The sequence below is a fragment of the Carcharodon carcharias genome, chromosome 15, assembly GCF_017639515.1.
Source record: "Carcharodon carcharias isolate sCarCar2 chromosome 15, sCarCar2.pri, whole genome shotgun sequence".
Taxonomy (NCBI): Eukaryota; Metazoa; Chordata; class Chondrichthyes; order Lamniformes; family Lamnidae; genus Carcharodon; species Carcharodon carcharias.
Window position 1 is genome coordinate 20,326,040 of NC_054481.1, and position 24,709 is coordinate 20,350,748.

At 40.8% G+C, this 24,709-nt stretch overlaps 1 protein-coding gene across 1 annotated transcript in view; it reads left to right on the top strand.

Annotated features, from left to right (window-relative positions):
* The window catches only part of LOC121287977 (voltage-dependent T-type calcium channel subunit alpha-1H-like), a 617,188-nt gene that overhangs the window by 401,552 nt on the left and 190,927 nt on the right, over positions 1–24,709 (top strand). The window contains exons 7-9 of the mRNA XM_041206154.1: positions 2,618–2,710; positions 4,835–5,621; positions 10,315–10,706. Coding sequence (XP_041062088.1) covers positions 2,618–2,710; positions 4,835–5,621; positions 10,315–10,706 — 1,272 coding nt within the window. The remainder of the gene's footprint in view (positions 1–2,617; positions 2,711–4,834; positions 5,622–10,314; positions 10,707–24,709) is intronic.

Consider the following 24,709-nt stretch of genomic DNA (forward strand, 5'->3'; position numbering starts at 1 on the left):
GTTGCTCTCACACAGAGCTACCACAGACATGACAGGCCAAATGGCATTCTTCTGCACTGTGATCAATGAATCTATAAGGAACAGCACAATGCATTGATTGAAACTACTTATAGTGTGCTTAGTATCAGTCCATGTGCTGACTGAATCTTTTAGTTACACTTAGTTGGGAAACAGTCAGCTTCAAGATCTTAGTCATTTTTGCCAAGTATGTAGCTGATCTTGGTTCAGGTTCACAGGCTGACAAAGCATGTTGAAGAGTCTCCGAAGTAATTTTTCAATCAATGTTGAGAATGGAACAATTTCAAATTGAGCTGACAGTTTTCAATAATTCAATGTGAATTCATTCATTTCTTTATCATTATCAGACTGTCAGGGGAGCTCTTAATTCAGCTGCTTCCTGATCTGAAACTGTTGATAAATTGAACTGTTTTCTTATTAAAGGAAAAGAGTTCCATTGTATATTTTAAATAAATACTTAACAAGTCAGTCATCGTTTTAAGGAGTTGTTGGGCGGGAGGGTGCTGATCATTCTTATTTGCTATTTACTTGTTCAGTGAACAGCACAGTGATCATACATCCATAAAATAAATGAGTGATGAGTATTTATGAAGAAAAGTATGATTTCTTGGTAAAAATCTTCTCTTGCTGATTGTGAACCACATTGAGAAATGTTCAGAGGGCCAGAGAATTTGTGATAATTGGTTCCCTTTTGTGTTATATATATTCCATTAGGTGCTTTTTGACAATTGGTTAAGCAGAATATTTGGTTTGCTGTTTATCGGCTTTATTTTAAATAGTTTCTATGAGTAAAATACAAAATCAGAGCAAATTTTATGGTACTCCCTTGAGTTTTGCACAGTCTTCACTAGTATACGTCTGTAAAAATACTCTGGCTTGTGTCCACATCCTTCCTGTAGACAGAAATTTGGCTTTGCAATCCAGGGATTTTCAGTGCTTATGGCTATTATTCTGTGTCCAAAAAGGCGTTCACTCTGCGCAAACACAATTCTGTTGCAGGCTGCGTCATTCTGGTAAGGGTCATACAAGAGGCATTCTTTACCCATATTAGAAACAGGCTTTAGGTCATTAATTTATGCAAATACTAACTCTTGCTTCTGCTCCCTCTTGCAACCTAGGCTTGCGCCTTAGGCAGCCAGTATCTTTGATTGCCTCTGGGAAAACAAACTTAAGTAGCATGGAATGAAGAAAAGATTAATACTTGCCTTAACCGCCGCCATTTCCGATATCTCCAACCTCAGACCCAACTCTGACCTCAAGGTCCCTCTGATCTTCACCTAGCCCTGACTCCTAGCCTCTCCCTCGAATGCACTGTGAGGGCCAGCCCACAATACCGCAGACTGCTGCGACCTTAGCCAACCACTTAGCTGCACATTGGCATATTAACCTGTTCCAGCTGTACCTTCCACATGACAATGAGCCCAGAGGCTCAAAATCCGAGCTCCTCAGACCTTCACGTTCAAGAGCGTGCTGTTAGAATTCTGCAGGTCAGGTGCTCAAAATTGAACACTGCTGAATTTCTAGGCCATAGAATATTGATGGGATGATATTACCTGTTCCAAATCTCATCATTCTACTGTACTTGTCCCCTCATCAGAGGGAAAACAAGAGCAGTGGATCAAGGTAGAGGATAAGAATTTAATGTAGAAACCTTATGTTAGTTGATACTTTTGCAATTAATTGACCAATTTGCAGACTCTTCTGATATGCAGCCAACAGCCTAATAACAAGCTCCATGAGGTAACCATTTGTTGGAGTTCAACATGGGGATTCCCCTGTATACCATTTTCACAGAAGAGCTAGAGGAGGATGGTAGGGAAGTTCACTTGCTAAGGCATCACAAGAGGAACTTCAGTCCCTGTGGACATTATTTAGCAGCACATGTTATCAGACCCTATTGCTCTTTCCATTGTCTATATATGGAGATCTGCTTATGAGGCTGCATTTCACTAAAAAAGCAGTGGCAGTTGTTGCTGTTGGACATTCAGCCATCCTTCATCATTTTGATTGAACTTACAGTGCTGCAGAATCAAGACCCCAACTTGGAGAGGGTAGTTTCGCTCTACTTCAGTTCAGCACCCCATAGTTTGTAAATCCAATGTGTTGTCGCTCTTGATTTGCTAATTGATTATGGGAAACAGAACTCTGGCCATGGATTAATCAGGCATGCACAGGAGCCTCTCCTAAACAGAGCAGCTAAAATTACAGCCAGGCAGGAGCCAGGCATTCTGTCTGGCAGAAATCTGAACTACCGCTACTGGTCTCAGACTAGTAAGGCACTCTTTAAAAAAGAAAGGATAAGAAAAGTAATAAAAGGATGAGAAATAATGTCTTTTTAATATTCTTTTAGATTATTTCATTTTTAGGAAAGTCTTAAAATAATATACGAGCAAATTTTTATATGCATGCACATTTAATAAAATCCAGTTGCTGTTTTGTTAACTATTGGGTAATTAAACAACTCTGCCCTCACTCAAGGTAATTGGATGGAATTAAATAGGAAAAGTTATCACTGGTTTTTGCAAACTAAAGTTATTTGTCTGTTATTACTTTTCAAAAAACAGGTTATAAAATATAATATTTGTTGCTTTCTCCCCAGGTTATTACCCTGGAAGGATGGGTGGACATCATGTATTATGTTATGGATGCACATTCTTTTTACAATTTTATATATTTTATACTGCTTATAATTGTAAGTATGTGTGATTTAAGAGCTTAAAAGTCTACATTTGCTTTAATGGTGAATATTTGTATACTGTCTATGTTCTAAAATATTACTTATTAGGGTGAGTTTTCAGATTAGACTGTAGACTTTAGATGATCTTTATTGCATGTGGGCAAAATATAAAAAATATTGTTTAGTTTATTTTTAATGGATGTATTAGACATTTTATTTGATTCATAAACTATTGTGGCACAGGATAAGAGAGTTTAGATTATGTACCTGAAGAGAAATATATTTTAAGAATATAGAATCAAAGTAGTAACACCAGGGTAACTGGCAGCCCATTGCTGCATATACTTCATTCACTCACCATCTCAGAGACACCAATTCCAATAGATTGGAAATGCAACTAGGTGGCAACACAGAGAGTAAGTAAGAGGACTGCTGAGCACGAGCAGGATCAGATGGAAGAAAGGGAGCAGGAAGTGTTTTCTCAAGGATGAGGTCTCGTTGCTCCCTAGCTGTTGAGGTCAGGCCCAAACTTCAAGGGAAGAACACATTTTGAAGATGAGAGGTTGTGGGTTCATTGGAGGATTACCAGAGCAGTCCTGCAGCTATGTGAATGGAATGCTAAGTTCCATCATGCAGAATCTGCACAGCCTTGGATAGAATGCCAATTCCAGAGCCATCTGCAGTGCGCTGCTCAAACAGCTGCCATTCAGGCTTTGGCCACAGCATTGGGCATGATGACTTGATGAGCTTGCCAGATAGTGACAGGCTACCAAGATGTCATTGATGCCACAGGGGCTCTGCAGCTGCAGATTAGAATTAACAGTGAAAAGGAAGCTTCAAATATGCTTTGAATGGAAGTAGGCTTGGCAGAGATGTTTCTCTTTTGTAGCAGTAGTTCCACTCACTATGACCATCCAAAAACCAGAAGACAGGCTGGACCAAACCATCCTGATAGCAATATACGAGCAAGGGCCACCTGTGATCCATGCTTAATAAGATCGAGGCCAGCACTATGTACTGGATACATTCTTGGCGGTGGGAATTCACTAAGAAAGCATGATAGAAAAGGCAGACCAACCTAAAATGCCATCTTAAAAGGGCAACACCATAGTGATAAGCATTGGACAGATAGCTGCACATATTTTTCGATTGTCTTTACTTGGCTGTTCTCTTTAGCATATTGAATAATGATGAACTGGGAAAACGAGTGTGGGTATTTAGATTGATAGTGCAAGAAGAAAAGTGTAAATTTGGCTTTGAAGTTTCTCTTTCTATTCAACGTAAGATGGAATCCTTGCATGATTGGGGTTTGTGGGCTGGGAAGGAACATTCCTGTCTTCTGGTAACCCCAAGAGGGCCAAGTAACAGCACTCTGAAACAAGTACTGAAGCTGCAACACTATTTTGAATACCAAAAATCAAAGATCAGGACCTTCCTTGAAAATACCACCTTCTGTCCTTAAGATAGTGTTGGTAACCTTTAAAACAGACAACGTGGGAAGGGCACTGCCAGGTTATTTTGGGTGGCAATCTGCCCCAGTTATTATAGGAAATCTGTGGCAGAGGCATCAGGCATTTATCTACAAATAACTTAAATCGCTGTGTACCCCCTTCACGTCCAGCCACTTGAAAAGTCTGACAGAAAATTATTCCAGCACAGAACAGAGACAACGGGTTAGCAACAATTTTTCTGTGTTTGAGTCAGGAAAATTCAACCTATGTAGCATTAATGTGGAAAAGTAATGCCTTTTTAAAATTTCTTTCCCAACCTATCAAAGAGAGAATTGTTCTGACGACAGTATCTTGGATATTAGACAACACGCTCACAAGCATTAGGAAATGTTAAATGGTGCTTTCTTTCGGTTATATCAATTTAAAAACATCATTTTAATATAATATCACATACAATATATTCTGTTAAATTAGATTATTGATATGAGGTACCTCTAAGATATTCAGTCTCCCTTGAATATGAGATGAGTTCCATTCTTAATACTTTGGTTCCAACAAAACATAATGAGTTAAATAACTCTATTAAAGTGAAGACCAACAATTGCCAGCACAGGGAATTAACATTTTTGCTGTCTTTGTGAATATAAAACTGATTTTTTGTAATTATGTCTTTAAAAATATTCTTTAGGTTGGTTCATTCTTCATGATTAACCTGTGCCTGGTTGTCATAGCAACTCAGTTTTCAGAAACAAAGCAACGTGAGAACCAATTAATGCAGGAGCAGCGAGCCCGCTTTCTTTCAAATGATAGCACAATCGCCAGCTTCTCTGAGCCCGGAAGTCTCTATGAAGAGCTTCTGAAATACATTTGCCACCTCTTTAGGAAAGTGAAGCGGCGCACACTGCGCCTTTACAACATCTGGCAAAATAAACAACGCAAGAAGGTCACCCCAAACAGCTCGAATGGTCAGGAGAGGAAATGGCGGAATAAGGGACGTGTAAGGTCAATTCATCATTTAATTCACCACCATCATCATCATCATCACCATCATTATCATATCAGCAATGGTAATTCAAGGGCACAGCAGGGCAGTCCGGAACTTTGTGATGTGGAGATGAAATCTTTACGAGCTGGCAGTAAGCTCATGCTTCCTTCATCTGTATTAAACCACCAGAATCCTTCTTCAGGTGCCGAGTCAGTTCACAGTATTTACCATGCCGACTGCCACTTTGAAAGCCCACAAATGACATGCAAGTCTTCCACTGCAGCTAATGTTAAGCTAATGGCTGGCCTTACACATCATGGGGGCATGAACTATCCAACAATAGTTCCATCTGTGACTAGTAGAAGCAGCTGCACACCAAAACTAAAAGGCAAGAGAAGCAGTAATACGCCCATCACTATGGGCAAAGGGAACCCTAACATGAACTTGGCAGATTCCTATGGCAAACTGCACCATTTTGTGGGAGAACATGGTAAGAAATATCACTGTTATTTTGCAGCAATTGTTTACTAGTCACTTCAAAATTAATTCTAATAGGTTAAAAGCTTCATGAGGAAGCCACTCAATTTTACAAATACACTGATGTTTAAAACATTAAGCAGGATAAATGAGAAGATTAAAAATAATGCATATCTGTGACTGATTACCTGGCAATTTGGCTATGAAGTTTTCTTTCTGTTCAATGTAAGATGGAACCATCGCATGATTGGGGCAGTAAACTCCTTAGGGAGTTCTGATGTGGCGGATTGCTAGAGCAAAGTTGCTCACATAGATAAGACTATAATATTGTTACAGTATATAAAATTCTGTTTTTATTGAATTTTGGTCAGTTCAATTTTTTTGCTGAGTACAGTTGAAGATACATATATATATCCAGTGTGCTTCGCATAGTTAGTATATGATAATGTCTACACAGAAGGATTAATAATCACAGAATTGTTACGGTGTAGAAGGAGGCCATTCGGCCCATCGTGTCTGCACCAGTTCTCTGAGTGTTTTAACTTAGTACCAATCTCGTGCCTTTTCTCCGTAGCCCTGCACATTGTTTCTATTTAGATAATCATTCAAAGCCCTCTTGAATGCCTCAATTGAACCTACTTCCACCACACTTCCAGGCAGTGCATTCCAAACCCTTAAACTTTTAAATCTTACTTAATAAACCTTATCAAAAAATACAGTTCCTACTTTATTCTAAACTTTAGGAGTAGAATAAACTTTAAACACTTACTAGATACTCACCAGATATTCACCAACCAGCTAGCTTCTTCTTCAACCAATCAAATTGCTTCTTTCCTGTAATAATCAGAGAGCTCTGATCCTTATAATTTTATTAAGTGATGACTTACAGTTTGGAACAGTATGGTCACTATGCATCAATGTTTTCAACCTATTTTTGGGCTGCATTTTACTAAATTTCTCATAACCTTGTCTGCTTTACTAGCTGTGGGTACTGGTACCACTAAATCTGATATAATTTTCACCTTGGTAATCTGTGTAAACTAAAAAAAGCGAACAAAAGTATCTACAGCATACAAAATGATCAAAACCAGCGTTTTAATTTTTTCTTAATGCAGTCATTTCATTTATCAAGTTAGAATATCACTCAGCCTGTTTTCCCTGGGTAAACAAAAACAAAAAAAAACAATATCAGCCTTCTGTTATAGGGAATTATTTATTTATTTTTTGTGAAACTGGGATTTAACTTGTCAGCAATTTGGATGGAGAGCTGCTGTAGCTCCCAGACCTTCAAAAAAATAAACACTGGAAGCTCAGGTTGTGTGTCAGGCTTAGAGTTGAATTAAATTAAAACTGAATTAGCTGATCCTGAAATAAACCATCTGTCAAACATCCAACCAAATAGGAAACAGACAGGACCAGTATCAGGCTGGGCTGGAAATTCATGGCCATTGGCTAATGGGAAACATTGCTGGATCAGGGCTGAAGATCATTAAGAATTGTGTAGCAATTGCAACACAAAAGCAATCAATCTGTGTTAGGATTAGGGCTATTGAACATATGGAGGATAAATACCATGTGCCTGCTCTGTCCACATATCCCTTTGTTTCCTTTTTCCTTCAACCATCAAGTCTTATCTGTTGACCTATGCTGTGCTGCAATCACTAACTCTGCTAGTGCATTCCACAGCCTCAGAAACCTCTGTGTTAAAACCAGTCTCTCCAACTCTCTGATTACCTTATAGACACATCCCTTTGTCTGAGACTCATAAATCCACTTACCCTTTAACATTTCATCATCTTAAACACCTCGATCAAATCATTCCTTAACCTCCAAAGGCCTCCTTGACATCGTACCTCCCAGAAAATGTGGGAGTTACCATCTTAAAGTGTACCATGCCTAATGGACCCAAAAAGAAATGCCACAGAAAAGTGAGAAGCACACTTACACCCTTTACCCAACACCAAACATTTGCAGCCATGATTAAATTTACTCAATCTGCCTTCATGTAGCTAGTAGCTGTCATTTTACAGAAGGATGTCCTCATCCTGAATAGACAAGCCTCCTTGTATGCAACTCCTTCAAAATTTTCATCTTTACATGGAACAGCATTGTCCACTCACCTGTACTGTCCCATTATAACAAAATTTCCCACATGTTTAGCACAAGCACACTTCATCCTTAAGGGTTAACTGCTACCTTGACAGATTTTCCAAATGTCAGCTACAAGCCAACCTATCTGAGCAAGTTTCACATGTACCTGTAGCCTACTCGAATTGAGAAGGATTGCTGTTGAAAGATTGTACCAAACATTTCTTCTGTGCTGGAACTGCTTGTGAGCTAACACTCTGAATCAGCTCAACTCCATCTTTCCCATCATTCGAGTATCAGAACTGTAATGTTCTCTCTATGACTCACTATACCTTTGATATCTTTTTGGCAAATGACTTCAAACAAATATGCCAAGATTTAACAGCTATTAACATTTAAATTCACAAGTGAACTTAATTGGAACCCTTCTGTTTATCCCTAGGAATAGCACTCAAATCTAAGATGATATTTTAAGGATAACCTTTCACTCTATAGTCTCACAAGCAAATCCAACCAAAAAGCTATTTTTACAAAGCAACAGGACTGGATGTTTGGTGGGGGTGGGGGCTGGTGGGTTGCTTTAGAATTTACTTTTTCCCAATATTAGAATTTGCTCATCTTTTTACAGCATCTGTGTGGGGAAATTACTAATGGTTTTATGTATGCTTCTGATTTCTGCTTCAGTCTGTAATGAATAAATTACCATCTTGCTTCAGATTGTTGCTAAATTATGAGAAGTCATTTATATCACTTACCCAACATTGAACCAGTCGCACTGGACCAACACTGGGGACCTGTTTTTAATCAATCCTGGTATAATGTAATTCTGTTGTATTGTAACAGACTTGAAAATGCACACATCAAGATTAATTTCTGACCAAGATTTGAAAGTGTAGATCTAAAGACCTAGAAAATGAAATGGAAAAGTAAATAACTGTCGAAAGAGAAAATATAAACAAAGTGAAAAGAGTTAAACGACAAAACTACTTTGGAAAAAAGACATAAGTTTAAGTAACATGTATAAAACAAAGCCCAAAGTTAAAAAAGGCAGGAGAAACAAGAGATTTGATTATTTCCTAACAACCAATAACTGAGAAATACTGTTAAGCCTAGCTCCCTGAAGTAAATCAATTTTGCTATACTCAGTCATGCTATTGCCCAGATTTGTAATCATAATTCATCTATGGAACCAATTAGTCGTCCATTGAACATCCCACTGGAAGCAATTTAGGATGAATGCACGAATTGCGGCATCGATCTTAAATAGGTTGATTGCGGCCTAAAGGTGCCATTGTCTCCAGTGTTTGAAATTAAATTCAATTGAAGGTATACTGTCTTCCTGTGAAACATCAGTTAGGCCTTCATTGTGATTTCAGAATATTGAGTTTTTTCCCACTGCCCATGATACGTTTCTTCTGGATTACCATCACAAACTATGAACATTCTAAATTAGACAATTTGGGGAAAAGAATTCCTCTATAGACTATGAAATCTCAAACCTGCTCCTAATGAATGGATTTACAATCCTATCGTGTAACTGTAGAGTAAATCTTTATTCTGTTTACTTTATAAAACCACCCTTGGAATGGCCTGGAAAACATTATTTTCCATTGAGGAGAAACTTTTTGTGAGATACTGATCATGTGTAGAGAACAAGATGGAGAGATAATAGTTCATGCCTTGAATGGCATTTGGTTCATCTGTAGATGTGTACTGACATTATTCATCAAGGGCTAGGAAAACAAGAACCTTTAAATGGTCCACATTTTACAAAATTCAGCTCTGCAGCCGGTAAACCTAAAAAAGGGTTCATGTTCTCAATTTATTATGTTGTTTAATGATTAGAAGGGCTAATGACAGTTTTTGTAAACTAAAACAGTGGGATATGGGACCAAATGGCATCCTTTACTGCCTTTGCCCAGCGTGAGATAGTCTTTAAAAGAGGAAGAGGCTATTTTAATTTTCCATTCCTACTTTTGATAAAAAATTTGCCAGGTGCAATGCATAGACATAATGATGCCAAAAATGTTGCCACTATGGTTATTGTGTCTTTCCACTGTGAAGGAATTCTTCAATATTTAATTTATTTTCACTTCTCTTTAATTGAACCCAGATAAGAGTACAAGTGATTTTGAATATAAGAACATTCTCTTCATATTGTTAATTCAGGAGATTTAATAATGAATCAAATATGGAAAATAATTCATAAGGAATTTTGAACGATTGAAATATATTGATTTTGTTACGGTATTTGATTAACTTTGTGTTTCCATTTACTGTTTTGCTTTGCCATGTGAATGGAATCCTCATGATATTCAGTCATACTTGCTCAGTTAGTAACCTGAATTGTATACGTGGCTGTCCCATAACGATAATTGAATGCAAATAGCAATATAATTCACAAAACCTACTACAAAGATGTTTCAAATGTGCTCATTAAGTAAATGAATATTATGTGCCCTAAACTGACAGTTTAAGTGAAAAGCATGCATACCTTCCCAATGGTAAGTTAGAAAAATAGTAGGGAATATTGTTGTCAAGAGTTTAGGTAAGAGGTAGTCATAAATAATATAAGTTCACGGCATCTTGATAATTTTTTTTGGATATCTTTATTGAAGGAATCTTTCGAGCTGCAAGCAAGTTGTCAGGACTGAACATGCCATGCTCTACACCCAATACTCAGGCTGGTGTCTTGACTTGTGAACTTCAGAATTGCCCTTATTGTGCCCGCGTTTTAGAAAACCCAGAGCTAGAGCTCAGTGATTCAGAAATTGGTGACTCTGATGCTGATGGCGTGTATGAATTTACACATGACATCGCGCAAGGTGACCAAAGAGATCAGATACACAAGAACAAAAAGAAACCAAAGGAAAAGAATAAATTAATCGTGCTCTGGACATTATTCTCTGAAAAAATGAAAAGAATTGTGGAAAGTAAATATTTTAACCGTGGGATTATGATAGCCATTCTGATCAACACGTTGAGCATGGGTATTGAGTACCATGAGCAGGTAAGAGTTAATAATTAATGTTTCTGTCTGTCTGGTGACTGGAATATCTTGTAAAAGAAATGGCTTTCACCTAATGTTTCCTGGCCTTTTTATGGATTTGTATTATTTTGCTTGACAAGCCTCAATATAGTCTGCTTATTATTTGATTAAACACTATTTACATTTAAAGGTTAATTGACTTACTAAGGTCGACATTCTCAGCTAAAATGGAGTATCAAGATGGGAAGGCAAGTAAAATTGTCCTTTAGTGCCATGCAAACATTGTTGAAACATCATGATGTGGCATTTACTATCAATTGCTTGAGCTAAAGTTTAAAACTGACTGTCTATCTAGTAATTATGGTTTACCTTTAAGAATAATACTTGTTAAGAAGGTCACATGATTTGTAGTAACCAATAGGAGAGTAGCGTAGGCTACCTCTGGAGTCAGTGTAGAGATAGAGTTAGAATTGAAAGCACACATCTAGTTGCTGCTGAGTACATTGTAAGTAAACTTAATGGGGAGGAATTTCCCTTTTTTGGGCGGGTGGGCCCCGGGAGCGGCCACGCAATGGTCCGCTGCCCCCGATCATACCTCAACAGTGATTTTACACTGGCTGGCCAATTAACGGCCAGCCAGGGTGAATCCCGTACTGAAACGCTCAGCACTGCCTGGGTTGGGGTGGGTGGGGGGAGGAGGGCGAGTGCGGAAGTCAGCGCATGTGCGCGGGTGCACTCAGTGAAAGCTCCTTGAAGGCACAGAGTTGCCTCAGGGAGCTGAAGATTTCTCGCACTAAAAATAAAGGTTTTAAAATTAAGGTAAACATGTCTCCACTCATGTGACTCTGTTACATGAGCAGGGACATGTTAAAAATGAGAATTAAAAGTTTTTATTTTATTTTTAATTAACATCGGAAACCTCATCCCTCCCGTGGATAAGGTTTCCTCAAAAGCCCAAAGGCCGCTTGGCCTTTTCGGCCGTCTGCCAACCATAAATTCGGTCGGGCAGGGAAAAATTCACTTTAATTAATTAATTAATTAATTAATGGGCTTAACAGCCCACTATTTCACGCTCGTGCGTGTCAGGCGCACACCTGCGTGCCGAGCTGAAAATCTATCCCAGCCTTTTCATCAAAGAAGTGTCTGCTGATCAACTCTATAATTAATAGTAACAACTTGGCCACCCTCACAACAGTCTATGTGAATGTCACCAGGAGCCATGTATTGACCAGAGGCCTGATGATTTGCAACAAGAGAAGAATTGGATTTTAGTGTGCCAATCAGTTATCATAAATCTCCTGTAGCCAACTTAAGAGCATGGAGAAAGACTTGGGAATAGACCATCTAGCTATCCTGTCAGCCAAGTATGATTTAATGAACAATGGAAAATGTTGTGGGAGTTGAGAAGGCTTGTGGAGAAAAGTGTGTTTGGTCAATAATTCTTAAATTCTACTGTAATTAAGATTTGATATCAGAGTACGAATATACAGCATCAGTAGCTTCAGTAGAATGAATTCCTAGTTTGTAATGCTTCACAATCTTCATTACAAATTTAACAATGGCAAAGCAGTCCTAAGAAGGACTTCATTTTATGGAGATATAAGATCGGCCATTTGCTCCCAAGGCGGGTGCACAGAGTTGGGAAAATGCCTGGCTCGCCACACCACCTTGGGAGAAACAGCTCCAAATAACGGGATTGTGGTTTTCTGGGTAGGCGGGTGCGTATTGGAGTTGGGCCTGCCAACCCCGGAAACAGTATGGAGGCAGCCACAGGGGCTGCCAAGTGCCGAGGCAGGCTGTTTAAAAGGCCCACCTTGATGCTCTGGGACTTTTACCAGTTGTAGTAAAAATAGTAAAACAAAAGACAGCCCTCTGGCCTTCACCCCTCACACCCCTTCAAATTCCCCAAGCACTCCCCATACCCCATTCATGCCAACACATTCCCTACCTGCCCCCATATTGCTCTTCATACCCTCCAAGCCAACCTATACCCCTCTACCCACCCCCATAGCATCTTGTACCCTTCATTCCAACCTTTGTCCCTTTACCCATTCTATAGTCCCCATGCCAACTCATGCTAACCCATGCCCCCTACCCACCACCCTTTGCCCTTACACCTTCCACGTCAACTCACCCAATAACTACTAAGGGCAAACCTCAGGAACCATGCTGAGATGCAGTGTTTTACGGCTGCAGGGCAGGCTTGCAGGAAGCGAGTTGGCTTCCAGCTGATTTTCCTTCCAGGGAGTGAGCCATCCACCACCACTCCTCCCCTGCCAATCCCCACCCTACCCTAGTAAAATGCAGCCCTTGTTCTGGTAGCCATGCCTATCACTTGAACCTTAGTCAGCAGCAAGTTTCATATTAAGTAATGTGAAACAAAACTAATAAATATGAATTTAAATTGTATAACCAATTTTTACACAGAAAAATATACATATTTGGCATTACGAGGAGAGTCGGAATTTTTATAATATGGGAGGGGGCCTCAAAAGCAAAAAGGTTGAGAATCCCAAATTTAAGTAACATGTAGAGTAGAACATGAGTTAAAAATTAGGCCTCTAATTTAAACAAGCAACAAATCAAATTCTGCTTGCTTGCTGCTGCCTTACTTTCTTGATCAAAGAAACTAATTTATATTCATACATTCAGTAATAAGAATTGTCCACACTTGTAGGACTCAAATCCATTATTACTATATTAGCATTTGTTAGCCGCAATTTTATCTGAGATAACCCTTTGTCTTTGACATTTGAAATGGTTCTTTCAGTGTTCAAGTACATTTACAGCAGTGCATAGACCAATAAAAGATAATGGATTAATTGTGCTGTAAAGAGATAATTTTATGGTAATTATGTTTAAGGTAATTATATTTTATGTTTGACGGTTTGTTTTAATGAAGTATTTCACAGTGTTTCAAAATAGGTTAGATACATTGGCCAGAAATTTACCAGTCCTTTGGGGATGGGCTTTGGAGGCAGGAAGGCTGGCAAACAGCGTGGGAATGTGTTGGGAGGTGGACCATTTTTCCAGAGGCGGGAAGGTTGGCTACCTGCCAGGAGCCCAACTGAGCCACTTTACACTTCTGCAAGATTTTTTCCCATGGCAAGGTGGGGGGCACTGACACGTGGGGAAACATCCCAGTGATCTCCCTGCAGGCTCTGGGGGTGAACCATTCTTTTTGGGTGCTCTGTGGCTCATGGAGGGACCCTCCAGTGGCAATAGCTGCCCCCAAGGCAGTGGCGATGTCAGTACTTAACAATCCCTTCTACCCACCCACTCCAGTTGCTGCCTGCCTGGCTCTGGCATTCCACAATTCAATTATCCCTCCTGAGGGTGCCTGCTCATTTAAGTAACCTCGCCATGGAGCTGCAGCCTGAGCAATGCCTGCCACTAGCAGTGGAACTGCTAAGCTGCTTGCCTTCTGATTAGGCTGGTAGCATTTGGAGGTGGGCCAGCAGTGGCCACGTAATTGGCCACCACATGGACTGCAGCAGTTCAAGGAGGCAGCTCATCACCACCTCCTCAAGGGCAACTAGGGATGTGCAATAAATGCTGACCCAGCCAGGAAAGAGGGGTCACCTCCCACTTTCTGTCCTGGCAGCAGGGCTTCTGCCATCCAAGTAAGATTCAGCCATTATCTTTCAGATTCTGTGGTTAAACTGGGAAACTCACTTAGCATTCCATTCCCTACATATTCATCTTGCTTCACTTAATTTCCTCTTCTTCTCTTCATTTCTTAATAATGTTTACTGTAGACTAACTTCAGTTAATTGACTTCAGAATGTGAACAGAAATTATTTTTTGATGTAATGGGTTCCCTTCAAACCAAAGTGCTTGAATGAATGTCGTAAGATTAGTTCCTCTTGAATACCAATGTTTAAAATTCTGACTTACATGATGTTTAAACCTCAAAATTTCCAATGCCGATAATGGATATTTGGCAAAACTTTGAGGAAAAAGAAGTTTCGGAAGAATGTAAATTTGTTTCACACTTTTTGCTCTTTATGCATCTGGTGTAACATGCTCTCATTTGACTTATTGGATTACAAAACAATTACAGAGCTCATGATAGAGATGATTAAAATGAGCCATATAAAAAGGAAGAAAGTAGGGTAGAATAGCTCATTCATAGATCTGCATTCATTAAGTTTGTACAGAGTTTACAGGTTTTCAGTTCATGATGGGAGCTTTACTCTTGAGTGAAAAAAACACGTCACACAAAATCATATTAATAGAAATGAGCATAATCACAAAGTCATGCTTGGAATGAAAGTAGTACCTTTCGGATGTTCACTGTTATTGTGACGTCAAGGGCAGAACTTTATGTTCCCTCACCGGCAGATTTGTAGACATGGTGGGGGGGATGGCCTTAAAATTTTTTAGATGGCCTTCCCACTGGGCTACAGCCCACCCTGACCTCTACGTAATTTTGCACTGAGATGGGCAAGGCCTAGTCCGACCAGCCCGCTCCATTTGAGGCCAATTATTGGCCATATAAGAGCCCTCTTCTGCCCAGCCTCAATGTCCAGGCTTGTGGGAGCAGTTCAGGGGCAGGGGGAATCCCAAAAAGTAACCCTATTCAGGCCTTGGGTGGGAATTTAGGGGGCGGGTGGGGCGTGGGGGAGCACCTCCATCAGCAGTCTCCTTTTATCATCGGGCACCCCCCCACCCCCCCACCCCCCACCCCCACCCTCTGCAAAAGATCTGGCCCCTGTGGGGACTGCTTTCCATCCCCGTCTTGTTCACTGCAGCTTCTGGCGCTGCAAGGACTGGAGAGCTGCTGACCAATCAGATTGGTCAGTATCTCTCTGAGGGAGGTTTTCCTTCCAAGTGAGGGGTGGAAGTCCCGCCTCCACCCAGTTATCAGTCATTGGAGCGTTAAATGGCTGAGGGGCAGGCTATTTCGACAGGGATGGATTTTCTGCTGACTACCTGGATGGCGAGAAGGGAAACCTCGTGATCCTAAAAATCCTGGCCCAAGGGTCTGGGAGACTTGGAGTATGAGAACCGTTGATGCTTTCTTTTCAAAAGTAGGGAATGATACAAAATGCACAGATTTAGTTGGCTGCTGAATTATTTATTTAGTGTCTAAGTCCTTGGTGCAATGCAGCAAGACCTGGACAATATCAAGGCTTGGGCTGACAAGTGACAAGTAACATTCGTGTCAACAAGTGTCAGGCAAAGACAATCTCCAACAAGAGAGAATCCAACCATCGCCTCTGATGTTCAATGGCTTTACCATCACTGAATTCCCCACTATCAACATCCTGGGGATTACCATTAACTAGAAACTGAACTGGACTAGCCATATAAATACTGTGGCTACAAGAGCAGGTCAGAGGCTAGGAATCCTGCGATGAGTAATTCACCTCCTGACTCCCCAAAGCCTGTCTACCATCTAAAAGGCACAAGTCAGGAGTGCGATGGAATACTCCCCACTTGCCTGGATGAGTGCAGCTCCCACAACACTCAAGAAGCTTGACTTCATCCAGGACAAAGCAGCCCCCTTGATTGGCAACACATCCACAAACAGTCACTCCTTCCACCACCAACGCACAGTAGCACCAGTTTGTACCATCTACAAGATGTACTGCGGAATTCACCAAGACTCCTTCGACAGCACCTTCCAAATCCACAACCATTACCATCTAGAAGGACAAGGGCAGCAGACACATGGGAAGTGTCTGGGAACTTCCACCTGGAAGTTCCCCTCCAAGCCACTCACCCTCCTGACGGAAATATATCGGCGTTCCTTCACTGTCGCTGGGTCAAGATCATGGAACTCCCTTCCTAACAGCACTGTGGGTGTACTTACACAACATAGACTGCAGCGATTCAAGAAAGCAGCTCACCACCACCTTCTCAAGGGCAACTAGGGATGTGCAGTAAATGCAGGTCCTGCCAGCGAAGCCCACATCCCGTGAATGATTTAAAAAAATAGTCACTTATGTTTCTGTGTAACAATAGAAGCTCATGGGATCTTCTTTTGTATTTGGATTTCTGTAAAAGCTTAGCTCCACCTTTATCCACTTCTTAAAGTTGAACCAGTGCTTTGTAATTTTCCACATTGATATGTTTATACATTCCAGCTCCAGAGATTTCCCAATACAGGAATGCTCGTGCCTCCAGGAGCAAGAATAAGCAATTCTCTAGACTGGTTTGTATAGTGCACTGTATGTTACATTTTCATAAGGATTTTTGTGTTTTTAATCATGTTCTGTATCATTGAAGACTCTTTTTATAAAAAGTCCAGATTGCCAGCATGATAAAAGAGCTCTACAATCTATACATTTGCTTCAAAACTTGCCTAAAATATTTTAAAATGAGAGATTTTCCTGAGGTGATAAAATTATTATTTGTGTTCAGAGTTTATGATTTCTGTGGTTCCATAGGGAACAAGTCTTTAAAAATCTGCATATTGATCTGTATTATATTATAAGATGAGCAATTAATGCATTCGTATCAAATTCCGGTCTGGTAAAAATGAAGGACTTGTAAAAATTCTGGCCAGTGTACCTATTTTATTTAATAAGAATTTTTAGTTTCGTAAATAAATAGGTTTCAGAGGAATTTGGTTGTGTAAAGTGTTCATATAAGATTGCACAGTGTAATTACCAGGCTGCAATCTTGTAGCTGGAACTGAAACTACCAGGGTAGCTGTCTCGGGAGACTATAACATTGTCACAAATGTTAGTAATTTGCAGCTGAATAAACATAAGATGATGATAGTTGAAGCTGTTTTATCAGCTACATTGCCCACATTTATATGGAGAGCAAGAAATGCTTCGTTCAACTGAAGTAAATATTTGCATCAATTATAAAGCGGAAGTGACTGACCATCAATACTTTTTTTAAAGGCCAGCACTGATTTGGTTCTTTTGGTGGCAATTTCTCTTGCTTGCTTTCTTGTTTATTCCTTTTTTTCTTAATTTCCTGGCTCTGCTCTTCCCAGCCTTTAGACTTATTTTACCTCTCAGTCCCTGTAAATACTACTTTTTCATTTCCAATTTATTAGTCTGCCATAGAGCTGCTTTATAAAGTAATTCTGCATCTTAATGACTTCATAAGGAGTCAAGTTGCCATATAAAATATTAAAATAAAGAGGGAACATACTCCCATTAATTGATTCAGCACAGTGCTTCTCCGAGCCACATAAGGGTGTCCTGTGACTTTGAGTCCCTATAGGTCCATCAAAGAACTGCACTTACATTTGGACCAGGAGCTCCTACTTTCTGTGGCTTCCCACTACTTGCCTCGGACTTTGGGCGGGAACTCAGACATTGGCATGCTAATGAGGCCTGATCGTTAAAATTGGCCAGAATAGCCACTCCCAGACCAGTTGGCAGCTCACTAGGTCACTTTCCTGCTCGGTGGTTGAAATTCCCATCATTTCAGTTTTGAACCCATGGCAACATTATACCATTTGTTATGACTGCAGCTGATGTTATTTCTTAAGCAAGCCAAATCCCAGAGGGTACCCTGTCTTACTGATCATAACCTTTTTAATATATTTTGAAATTGAGGGGGAAACTACTAATTCCAGAAGCAACACTTTTAGGATTTTAAATTTATTAACAAGAAAAAAAAAACTAAGCATCCAAGATTAAAATTACACAGTAAAACAGTCTTACGAAACATTGCCCCCCAAAAAACCCACTTGGTCAAAACGTGCAAGTAAACTACTTGGCAACAGCTCCCTTATAGATTTTTAACTATAAAAATCCAGTGATATTACCCAAGGCAAAACCTGGGGCAAAAACTTCCCCCCATCAGGGGGAGTTGTGCTGGGACAGGCACGACCCTGATCAGCACCCCCGATTGGAGCCGCGCCGCCATTTTACGTGGCGGGCCAATTAAAGCCCGTCCAGCGCGACGGGTGCCTGGAAGCCTCAGGGAGATTAGTTTAAGGTTTAAAAATTTAAATAAAGAAAAGGAAATATTTTAAGACATGTCTCTTTATGTGACAGTGTCATATGAGCTGGGACATGTTCATGAATTTTGATTTAAAAATTTATTTAATTAATGAAACCTTCATGAAACCTCATCCTGCCCGTGGATGAGGTTCCATGAAAAATGGGAAGGCTGCCTGGGCTCTTCGCCTGCCCCCCAACCTTAAGGTTGGACAGGAAAACCTGTTAATTGTTTTAACGACTATTTAAATGGCTTTAATTGGCTTTTGGATGCCCCCCCGCTGAACTGAAATTCTAAATGACATGCGGTGACGGCAGGACACCCACCCGACGTCACCACGTGTCATTTTGCCCGTCGGCGAGTGGGTCCCACCCCTGCTCGCCGACCCAAAAATTCTTCCCCTACTGTTTCTTCAATAAAGTATACCAGATGAATTCTCACTCTCTTCCAGTCTGCTTTGAAAAAAAACCAAAGGAAGTTCAGGAACAGTCCACTCTCTGAAAACGAAGACTTCTCTGGCTTGAAACTGCATGGCTGCTTCAAATTCACAACTTTTCTCAGCACAGAGCTGGTCTCAGGACATCTCCCACACATAACCACCTCAACACAACTCAACATCTTTCCTTAAATATCCTTTTCCCCTCTGATCTTAAACTCCATTGTTCTAAGCACCTCTTTTAAACTCAGATTTTTCCAAAATATAAAAATCTTTCACGTCTTCCTGTTGCCTCCACTTTCTGGTCAAATAAAATTTAATAACCTTCCCTTGTTCACTTATGAAACCTTTCTAAGTTGTAAAAGTCCCTTGTCACTTCTAAACACCCTTTGAAACTTAACAGCTGAAAAGTCAAGTCCTTACTTATCACCTGATGCGAATTTTAAAACCCAACCTATTTACTTGTATATTCAACTTCACCATAGCCTCTCATTACAAATGCATGCATCTAACACCTTTACCTTTCATCTCTCTGCTCCCACAGACAAATTGTCTTTATTAACCTTCCTCCAGTTTAATTACATGCACATAGACACACACACTCACAGCCTTCTTTACAGAATACAACCATATTCCTAAAAATATGTTTTTAAAAATCCATCTTCACACATTGTATCATGCTATTGAATTACTGATGACAACACCAGGCTCCAAAGTTGCTTTGTTTTACACTGACAATAATTTAGCAACAGTAGTTTGTGGAGTTACACATCACATTTCTAATTGTCTCTGATATTATCTGATTGCACAGAAAATATACAGGTAAGAAAAGTTATAATTAACATAAATGCAATCTAAATTTTTCAGTGACAATAACCCAGAACTTTTGTGATGTGTAACTTGCATTCGACAATGCCACATGACCTTTAACCTTCATTGATTGATGTATGGCATCATTATACCACATGAGGAGAACCACGTTCATTCAAGTATAATGATTGAATGGTGACCTTCAAATGTTATTCAGCAGAAATATACTGTGATATATTCTATTTTCAACATGAAAGATATGAGTTCAAGGTAATTACACAAATCAATATATTTTGTGCCCTGCTATGTTGTAGATCACAGTGTCATTAAAATATTTGATTAATGGAATGAAAGCTTCAATATGCTTCATTTTAGTATTTACATAAAGCATGTCAACATCATCGCTGCACTCCCTCCAAGGCTGATATATAATTTCTAAGATGTAGTGCACAGAACTGCTCATGGTATTTCAGGTGTAGTCTAATGAGGGCTTTGTATGACTGAAGCATGACTGCAATCCCCTCGTATTCTAGTCCTTTGGATATAAAGGCCCACATTGCATTAACCTTTTTGATTATTTTCTGTACCTTGTTCATGATATTTTAATGTTCTATGTACCTGGACTGCATGTACCCCAAGTCTCTTTGGACCTCCACTGTTTTTAGCTTTCCATCATAACACTACCTTCCTTTTTAGCTCATAAGTGGATGACCTCACATGTTCCTACATTGAAATATCATTTGCCATTTGGTTGCAATTTTTACATAATCCTATATCGGTTCCAGTCTCCAGAAAGCTACCTTAATGGTACATCCTACCATCATTAAGGGAAGAATTTTCCCCCCATCGAGGGGGAAGTGCAGGAGCGGGCACATGCGGGCACACCTCGGTTTGGCGCCCCTGATCAGGGGTGCACCACCATTTTATGTGGGCGGGCCAACTAAGGCCCGCCAAGCACGACGTCCGCTAGGAAGCGCAGTGCGCTCCCTGTGCAGGCAGTGGGGGGGGATTCCTTCAGCCGAGAGTGCACACTCATCTCCCTGAGGCTAAGTGCTGCCTCAGGGAGATCGGGGCCAAATTTAAAAATGGTGAAGGGGCAAAAATAAAACTTCTCTGACATGTCACCTCACGTGACACTGTCACATGAATTGGAATATGTCCATCATTTTTAATCAAACATTTAATAAATTTTTAAAAACCCTCATGAAACCTCATTCCTCCTGTGGATGAGGTTTCATGTTTTTTCTGAAGGCCGCCTGAGCTCTTTGCCTGTCCGCCAACCTTAAGGTTGAATGGGCAGGTCCATTAATGAGCTTAATTACTTTTTAAATGGCCTCAATAGGCCGGTGTCAGGTCGGCGGGCGCACAGTTGATTCGGCTGCGCCCCCGCCAACCTGAAAATTGAAAAGACATGGGGTAACGTCAGGAGTTCCGCCCGATGTCATCCCACATCATTTTACATGTCGGCGAGCAGGCCCCACCCCCCCCGCCCCCACTCGCCAACCTAAATATCACACCCTGTCACTTAATTTTCTTCTCTCTTTGAGACACTGATGCTTACTTGAGTATGATTGTGCAAGCATTGACAACCCTTTGGCACCTCAGTCATGTTCACATGTGAACTTGAGTTGTGACTGTTTGCAGCTTATATAATATGGGGGACATCACAAGTCTGTCCTGTGAATATATAACATCCATCCTTGTAATTGTTCCACTAAGGCCAAAGACAACTGAAAATGCAAGTCCAAAGCAAGGAAAGCAATCAACTTTTCTTATATTTTGCTGACAGTAGCCCAGAAACACGAAGGTCAAATGTCATATACTCCATCTGAGATCAGCTGACTTAACTTGGAAGAGGCCAGGAATTCAATTGGAAATATTTTTTGAGAATTTTTATTCTTAGTCTTCTTAAGGGTTGACTTAAGTCTGCCTGTCCAGCAGAAGTGAGGCAGATGAACAGCTAAAATGCCCCATGCTACTATCATGCACCACTAAATACACATGCAAAACCCTCAAAGATTTATATAGGCACAGACAAAGTCTCTTGTGGAATCTTAAAATATTTCTTGAGACTGTGTAAGAGTAGATGGATGAATTGACTTGTATTAATATAGTGAGAATATGTAGTTGTGTAAAGTGGGGTGGAGGTGATGGGAGAAAAGAATCCAAGACACTATGAAAGCAGAGAAGCTATGGGGAAAAATAAAGGAAAGGATGATAAAAGGTAAAAATTTATGAAAAGTAAATAAAACAACCAAAGAAAATAAAACAAGATGAATTTCAAAAGTAAAACTAGACTGAAAGAGAAGAAAAGGCTAAAAGAATGAAACCAATAAGAAATGTTGCTTCCTGACTCTCATCCTTACTGATTCTGTAAATGATTCCGTCTCCTTGGGTGCTCTTCCTCTTGTTTTCAGAATTTTCATCATCACCCTCTCATTTAAACTTTCGCCATCACTGTCCTCTTAAAGAGCCCATCCTTGATCCCTCTAAAACTACCATCCTGTCTCTAACCTCCCTTACATTTCCAAAGTTCTTGAATGTATTCTCTTGCCCCAAATTCATGCCCATTTTTCCTGCAACTTCATAATTGACTCGTCACAGGTTTCTGCTTCTGTCACAGCACTGAAACAGCCCTAACTAAAGTAACGAATGACACTCGTTGTGACTGTGACTGTAGTGCACTATTCTCCTTGTCCTCCTCAATCTGTCTGCAGCCTTTGACAGGGTCAACCCATGCTGTCCTCTTTCACTCAGTTGGATTGCCTCTGTTTGGTTCCTTTCCTACTTGTCCATTTGTCATGATAGCATCTCCAGCAAGGGCGTAATTCTCTTCCCACTCCTACAGCATTAAATCTGGAGTCCACCAGGGATCTCTCCTCAGCTCACTTCTCTTTCTCAATGACATGCTGCCCTATGGCAATATCATCACAGGCAAGGAAATCTCAGGTTGCTTACCTTGGTGTAAACATGGGGTTGGCTTCCATGCCTATGCTGATAGAACCAAGCATCGCCTCTCCATTGATCTCAACTGCCTCTGTTCTGACAGACTGTTTGTCCAATATAGACCATTAGGTGATCTGCAGTTTCCTCCAGTTAAACTTTGTGAACATTGGAAGCCTTCATCTTTAACCACTGCTACAAACTCCATACCCTTACCACTGATTCAATTCCTTTACCTGGCCATTGTTTCCTCCAGACTGTTTGCAAACTGGTGGGGGTAGGGGTGGTGGGGAGAGATTTGTTTGCATAATACCATTTTTGGTATCAGTGATATCAATGGACGATGGCAGACAGCAGTCAGTTAGCTAGCAGTCAGCAGCATTGCCTGTCCTGGCAAACTGATGTAAGTCTGCAGCACTTTGTGACCAAATTTCTCCCCTATTGGCATCTTATTCAATCACAGGCTAAGCTTCCAACCCCAAAATGCTTACCACCACAAAGACTACCTACTTCCACCTCCAAAACATCATCTACTTCAGTGTGTTTGCTGCTGAAATCCTCATCTATGCTTTTGTCATCTCCAGGCTTGGTTAGTGCAGTCACCAGCTTCCTATCCACCACCCTTTCTAAACTTTAGCACATCCAGAAATTTGCTGCTTGTATCCTAACACCCATCAAGTCCCATTCACCCATGAACCTTGTGAGCACTGACCTACGTTGCCTCTTAGTGCCTCAATATCTCAAATGTAAAATTCTTATTGTGTTTAAAGCCCTTCATGGCCTCACCCCTCCCTTTACTTGAAACCTCCAACTGCAACTCTCACCTCGCCAAATTCTTTGTTGCTTCAACTCTGGAACTTATGCAATCCCCTCCCTTCACTCCACCATTGGAAGATATGCTTTCAGCAACCTGGGTGCCACATTCTGGAATTTCCTTCCTAAACACTCTCAAATTCCATGGGCTGGATTTTACGGGTGGGTGTGTACAACTTACCTCCCTGGAAGAAAAGTCAGTACCAAACTGACTGACTTTAAATAAGGCCACCCTGCAGTGATAACATGCTGGGGATGGTGTAAGCAAGCAGAGTGTGGGACTTCTATCCCTCAGGGGCAGGAAGTCCCTCCCTCAAGAGCTGAAAACCAATCTAATTGGTAAGCAGCTTTTGCAGTTCCAGTAGCACCAAAACTCAGTAATGTACTGCTAGGACTACAAGAAGACCACACTAAAGAGAGCAATGGATCCTAGACTCAGTTAAGTCCTGGGCTTTTGGGGTGGGGAGGGATCGGGCACTGATGGAGGAGGGCGAGGTGGGGAGGGTGAGGTGGAGGGGGTGTGGTGCAAGTTTTGGAAGGCAGGCGGAGAGGCATAAGGTGGGGGTGCAATCTTAGAGGGTACCATCAATACACAAAGGTCGCGCTCCAAAGGATGTACCCCTCTTCCTTCCCGCCTTTTCATTAACTTGGATGAGAAACCAGCCATCTCACTCTCACCCACGTGCCACAGTCCAGTGTATTATGACAGTGGAGGAGGATTGAGGGCCTTAAGTGGGCAATAATTGGCCACTTAAGGGCCTCAATTGGCCTAAGGGCAGGTGAGCTACTGGATGCCCTACCCATCCCGATATTATCGGAACCAGGCCATGGCTGGTAGGAGGACAGCGGGCTAGCCATATTACATGTCCCCCTTGCCGAAAATATGCCTGGCGGGTGTCCGTAAAATGCAGTCCCCTATCCAATTCTTCCTTTAAGGCCCTCTTTAAAACCCACTTCTTTGCTCAAGCTTTTGGCGACCTTTCTAATATCTTGACGTTTCGAGTCCTCATGACCCTTCGACAGAACTTGAGTTCGAGTCCAAGAAAGAGTTGAAATGTAAGCTGGTTTAAGGTGGGTGGGTGGGGGGGGGGTGCGGAGAGAGAGAGAG